This window comes from Xyrauchen texanus, chromosome 27 (assembly GCF_025860055.1).
Source record: "Xyrauchen texanus isolate HMW12.3.18 chromosome 27, RBS_HiC_50CHRs, whole genome shotgun sequence".
NCBI lineage: Eukaryota > Metazoa > Chordata > Actinopteri > Cypriniformes > Catostomidae > Xyrauchen > Xyrauchen texanus.
Genome location: NC_068302.1, coordinates 27,897,648 through 27,904,332, shown reverse-complemented (window position 1 = coordinate 27,904,332; position 6,685 = coordinate 27,897,648). Strand labels below are relative to the sequence as shown.

Genomic DNA, 6,685 nt, shown 5'->3' with positions numbered 1-6,685 from the left:
TTGGTTGGTTTAATATTTAAATGCCCACTTCCTGCTCTCAGTCAATGAAAACTGTCTGGAGCAGCATGATATTACATATGTTCTCTCTTGTCCAAACTGACATTGTCATGAATGTGACCTCAATGAGACTCATGGCAAATGCTACTGACTGCATGACAGACAAAGCGAGACCATCACATGTATGGCTGTCATGCTCAAATGGATGTAAAATGAATTAGGTTGCAATCAAATTAAAGGGATAGTTCACCCAAAAATGTAAATGATCTCATAATTTACCTTCCCAGATGTGTATGACTTTTTTTATTCTGCTGAACTCAAACAAAGAGTTTACCAGAAGGTACAAAAAGCACATAAAGGCAGAATAAAAGTAATCTAGTTGACTCCAGTGGTTAAATCCATGTTTTCAGAAGTGATCTGATAGGTGTGGGTGAGAAATTGATCAATATTTAAGTCCTATTTTACTATAAATTTTCCTGCCTGCTTATGGTGATATGCACAAAGAATGCAAATCGCAGAAAAAAAAAAAAAGAATGCGGAAGTGAAAGTAAAAGTGAAGATTGATAGTTAAAAATGAACTAAATACTGATCTGTTTATCACCCACACCTATCATATAACTTCTGACGATATGTATTTAAACACAGGAGTCATTTGGCTAATTATTATGCTACCTTTAAATTGTTTTGGACCTTCAAAGATCTGGCCACCATCCACTTACATTGAAAAGACCTACAGAGCTGAGATATTCTTCTGAAAATCTTTGTTTCTGTTCAGTAGAAAAAAGAAAGCCATACACATCTGAACGGCAGAAGGCTGTGTACATTTTGAGAGAATTTTCATTTTTGGGTGAACTATCCCATTAACATGGAGAGTTTCACATTTACCATCCTTAATAAAAAAAAAAAGTTTAAAAACATATTTTTTAACCATTTTTGTTTAAGGCTTTGATTTATTGTAGTATAATGTTTCCTCTCTCATTGGTCATTGGCAAGAGTGTTGTGAGATTTGTTGATTTGTGCCACAAATGCATTACAGGGAACAGAGGCTCGCCTGTTCTCCTTCAGTCATTATGGCCAGCAGAGCTCCTCTCTCTTCAAGTCCAACTTCAATTCTCTAATGAGGCCATTCTCTTCCTCTCTCACTTGTCTTCTGAGTCCCTGACAGGCTCTGAGCGCAGGCCAAAACCAGAAGACTTCAAAACCCCTTAAAGAACACCCTGTCTAACCCAAACGCTGAATGCACCATTTAGATATTTAATTTAGCATCATGAAAGGTACTGTAGTAAAATGGAAATATACTGCTTTTTATAAAACGGTAGCAATAGCAGTTTGATAAAAGAGACCAATCTTCAATAAACAGTTCAAGTTAGTATTAACAAGCATCAGAATAAACAATTGTAGGCTGTTGTTGGCGATGGAACAGCAACATGGCGCATTAATACGAAATAAGCTGTCACATGTGTGTTTATAGTCATTTTAAAGGCTTCAAACTAATTTAATTAATTTTATGATAATATTTATAAATGGATACTTAATGGCTAGTTTTAACATCTCAGTTGACAACTATCGATATGTTTTTATAGAGCCTTCCACAAAAACACTTCTTTAACTTCACGGTAATGACTCCTTTTAGTTTCTTGCTTTAATTCTCACTGGTCGGCTCACCGACAAACATGATAATAATAGAAACTTGTTTTACTATTGACAAATTCTTGATTCCCACATTGAAAAGAAAGGGTGGGAAATCCAAGTGGGTTTCCTTTTCATTTGCACTTGGCCAATCTGAAAAACACGTGAATTTTTAGATGGTATCTTGGCAACTCCGCCGTAGTCTGGGCATTGAAATTCACAGTAGAGGCTTCCATCTCCTTTTCTAACAATCCTAGTCTGTGATGACAAACCTTCTCCCTCAGGTTCTTATTGACATATGACAGATTAAATCTCTTTCTTACACTTTACTGTTTCTTGAAACTTCAAAGATTAATTAGACAACATAAATTATTGAAAGGTATTTATTGAGTTTTTAAACGTTTTATGGACTTTTAAAACAATTTGCTTATGAAAGCAACTATGTGCAAAAGTTACAATAGTCCACTGAGGAGAGACCATTACATTTTTGTCTTTTCATACTACTACTACTAAGGATTTTGCTGTTTTAAAAATGATCCATTTACATTCTAATGATACAGCTGAGTGCATATACAGACATTGGAAATCAACAGTGTGAACAAATATTCAGTGGTTATGAAAAATGTATTATTAATTAAAGTTAGTGATAAATAACTTTAGCCTAACAGACAAATACTCTCAAGCCTTACCAAGCTTTTGTTTAGCATGTTTTCATATATATGAACAATATGTATTATTTGTGATCTGGTTGCATTTTCACAGAGTGTTTTTACTAATAAATTGAAATACCTGGAACTATGCATATAATTAACAATTGTATCTTCATAACAGTAGAACTATGAGTTTGGGAAATTAAATAACTACAATAACTTCATTTGAGACCCAGGTGATAGTAGATATTATGCCATCCTGAGATGTAATGGAATGAAACCTCAGCTTTATAATTTTCTTAGCTAAGTTTAATACTTGCTCCTGATTGAAATGGTCTTTTCCTATTAAGAGTTCATGTTCAAACCATAGAAATTGCATAAAATGGCCTCAAATTTGTGAACAGTGCAAACATGCACCAAAATTAACAGTGGAAACTTCCAATATAAAGATGGACACTTGTGGATAATGGGATGAGGGTAGGTGGTAGGTGTGGCTCCATTCATTTCATGATTAGTTGGGGACGGGATCCGCCTACTCAGCTACCAATTGACAAGATGGTCGTACTGTCCTTGGCTTTGTCAAAAAAAATGGAGGACACATCGTTGGAGGACATGAGCTTGCCTTCTGCAATATTTTGGGTGGATGAAGAGTTGCTTGGTTGGCATTCTTCACAGCAGCAGCAGCAACAGTCCATGAATGCCTGACCCAGAGACTTGCACAGGCAAAGCAGCAGCACGGGTGTCACAGACGACTTAAAGAAAAGGAAAAACTGATTTATTAGGGTCAAAAGAGAAGACACCTCCTCTGACACCTGGATGGGTGCATAAGCCAGGGTCAGATTGCAAACGTTCTCTGGTAGCATACAAACTCCATAGACCACCGCTAGAGCCATGACCGTGCAGTTAAGCTGTCGCTCAACTTGTTGAGCATGCTGAAGCTTCTGTTTTTTGGATGGAGATTGGTCCTCCGACCGCTTGGGAGAACTTTGGCTCCCGCCAGACACGTTACAAGTGGCCAACTGACAGAGCAGGGTGAAGAAGACAGGTAGACAGAAGTAACAGCCAAAGTACCACCACATGTGTGCGTCGTGGTAGTTGATAATCAGAGAATAGATAGATTCTGGGAGATCTGGATATGGACTCATGATGCAGGTGTCTACCTGGTTGCCCATAGTATGTGGTGTCACTTGATGCAGCTGCCACAGGAGCAGCTCTGGAGCTGCAAGCAGCATGGAGCCAATCCACACCACGGCCAGCTTGGCCAGGATCTTCTGACAGCGCTCAACCCGTCGGGCCATTGGCAGGGAGCTTGTTGCAGCGTGGAAACGGTCAATACCCAAACCACACAGACTGAAAGTGGTCACACCTAGTGATGTTACCTGGAGGATATACAAAACAGATCATTACATCCCTTGAATTATTATTTGTGTATTTGTTTGTGATTTTATTCATGTGGATTATAATGCACATAGATATGCAAGGATTTTTAGAGACAAATAACCACAAAATGATCATGCTTACTGTGCATTTACAGGCCCACCCTGAATCTGTGCACGAAACAATGCAGAAAGCTCTAATTTCTGTAGAATTCAATTGCCTGTCATGTACGTGTTTGTTTGTTAAATAGCTACTTTGACCAATTTGATACTGCTTTGAGCTACCAATAAAAGTGAAGTAATCTCAGCTCAATTTAATGCACTTTATCATGTTTAAATCCGTTCCAAATAATTCCACAGATTTCCTCAAATCTGAGCAGCAGATGCAGGGGATTCCCACAGAAAATTGGGATATTCCATCTGGGCCAGGGCACTTATAATATTATTAAATAGGAAAAACATTGTATATTAAAGTTCAGATTTGATGGTATGTATGGTATAATATCAGAGAACCAGAAGTATATCTGTGTATGTCTTGTGAATGCTTAGAATCCATTGGCCAGAGCTCTGAAACTTTGCTAATGACAAATTTGACCGTTAACAAATGTTGACAGTGGGTGCTGAATATATGTAAAACTGATCAAGACTAAGTACAAACTTTAGAATAAGCCTTATAAGGCCCTCACCTCTATGAAAGGCACAACCCTGCAGGAGAAATCTCCCAGCAGCCTCTTATTGGTGAGTTCATTGAAGACCACCATAGGCAGACAGACGCACAATACCAGGAAATCCCAAAACGCCAGACTAGCGAGAAAGTAGTTCCAAGTACTCCTCATGAAGTAATTTTGCCAAACAATGCACATTACTGCCAAATTACCCACAACACCAAAGGCAAACACCACAAAGGCAAGAAAGAGAATGCCATAGGCACTGTAGGAGCTGTCAGTGAAAGGAAACAATGGATTGTGTATTTTTGTGATGCTCCTTTTAGTTGGATTGCCATTAGGGATTTCTTCACCAGTTGTTTCATTGCTGTTTTCATTTCCAGACATTGAGGAATTGAAAATCACCGTGAAAGACAAAGGGCTTGCAGTTGAGGTGTTCGTGGATCCTCTATCTTCATCCGTACTGTCTTCCAAAGGAAACACTACTTCTTGCTGAGGGCGTTTTTGTGAATCATCTTGATCAAAGCTGTCCTCTTCAACATTCAAAGGTGTCTTTTTGTTTGCATTTGGGTCCTGACCATTCTGCCCTGGCTTTTCTCTTTTTGCTCCAGAAATGCAAACACTCAGAAACAAAACAAATGTTGCAAAATAAATTAATTTAAAACCTCTAATCCCCATCTTTAAAGAAAAAATCCAGAAATGTACAAGTTAGAGGGCACTTCTTTAAATTGTCCAGCACAGTTCCTAAGTGAAGACCCTGGTGAAGGCACTGCCGAAGTTGCGATCCTTTGTGCCAAAAGCTGTTTTCTGCAGTCAGCTCTCTTTCAGAATGAGGCTCTCTCAGCAAAGCCATGGATGGCTGTTCACTCTCAAAAGGGTTCCACATAGGCACACCCCCTGTTTCTACTCTTCCTTGCAGTCTGAGGGGGATGATGCCCTCTGCTGGCATTAAAATTATGATTTCAAGTTCTTTGCCATTTCATAAACTGATTTACAGCAATTAGGGTTTTAAACCTGATTGTTAAAATGACCCTCAAGCTGAGTTTAAAGAGGTTCCAAAAGAAAAAAAACTAAATTTAACAAAGAATTATTCTACTCTCAATAATTTCTATGAATTATTTCTCTAAAATTGTAATCAGATTACTTTATGAATTATATAATTGAAAAGTAATCACATTACTACTTACTACTTAAGGAAACACTTTTCCTTTTTTCCAAATTCAAAATAATGTCTATATTTCTTCCTTGTTCCTTGTTTCACAAACGTCACACTCAACACCTTCACATTTCTCCTTTACAATAACTTGTTACGGGGCCGTAATTCATGTATTCTACATAAATAATATATTAGAAATAAGCATAATCCTATAATGTACGTTAAAGTAATTAAATGAATTGAAAGTCAGTAACTGTAATATGATTACAAGAATTTTAAATGTAATGCATTACACTACTTTTTTGACTAACTAATTACTTTGTAATTGGATTACACCCAACACTACAAACAGGTAAAGGGACATGAGTTTAAGAGCAATAGCTTCGGAAGAGAAAAAAAATAAGTTAAATCTATCAATGATAAAAAGACATTCAAGGAGTTGATTTATCTCAGTGTGATTATGGAGTTTAATTTGTATGTTCAAGTCAGAGAATGCCAAGGGAGAATTGGTATTGCTATTGAGAAACTTAATGTTATTATGGATGTTGGTGTTTTAGCAGTTAATAAAAATAATACTATAACTGTGAACAAAAAACACCTTTAATCCCCTTTTTATATGACCCTTTAAACCTGTCATAATGACTCATAAGCTTCTTGAAACTTGTGTTCATTTATTATATTTAATCTTGATAATTGATTCTACTTTGAGGGACAGTAGATGTGTCTAGTCACACTTAAATCTGACTAGAGGATGGAAAAACATATGCACATAGAATATAAATCTGATTTTCTCAAAAATCATTATTACTATAATTTCAACATTTTGATACATTTTATACAAAAACTTGCCATCTTAAGTCCTAAAAAGTTGGGTTGCGTGGATGTCATTATTTATCAACTTGCAGAAGAGACATTTTGTGCTGCAGTTCCTGTTTTGTTCTGGGGAGGGCACAGTCTGCACACGAATACAAATTAACTACACTGGATAAAGCGGGAACATTAGGGGCAGTTCACATCAAACATGTTTTTGTGTATGTCAGCACTGTTTCCGGTTGTTTTCTCGTATAAACATGCATTTTGTCCATGTCACTGCGTGTAGATTTTTATTTATTTATTTTATTGTATTTTATATTTTTTAGAGCAAGGACCGCTGTCCGTTGTGAATGGCCCTTTAAGTGTTACCATAAAGAGCAACTTCAACCTAATATAACC

At 36.9% G+C, this 6,685-nt stretch overlaps 1 protein-coding gene across 1 annotated transcript; it reads right to left on the bottom strand.

Moving 5' to 3' along the window:
- Positions 1–1,993: 1,993 nt before the first annotated feature.
- Positions 1,994–5,139, bottom strand: gpr37l1b (G protein-coupled receptor 37 like 1b). Its single transcript, XM_052094688.1, has 2 exons — positions 4,339–5,139; positions 1,994–3,655 (listed from the first exon to the last, which is right to left on the bottom strand). The coding sequence occupies exons 1-2, from the start codon at positions 4,993–4,995 to the stop codon at positions 2,813–2,815; spliced, it is 1,500 nt and encodes a 499-aa protein (XP_051950648.1). The 5' UTR covers positions 4,996–5,139; the 3' UTR covers positions 1,994–2,812.
- Positions 5,140–6,685: the final 1,546 nt, after the last annotated feature.

Bases quoted from the DNA above. Each gene is read 5' to 3' on its own strand.
- gpr37l1b (XM_052094688.1), bottom strand. From the start codon at position 4,995: ATGGGGATTAGAGGTTTTAAATTAATTTATTTTGCAACATTTGTTTTG. The intron at 3,656-4,338 runs GTGAGGGCCTTA...TATATCCTCCAG, and splicing joins GGGTTGTGCCTTTCATAGAG to GTAACATCACTAGGTGTGAC.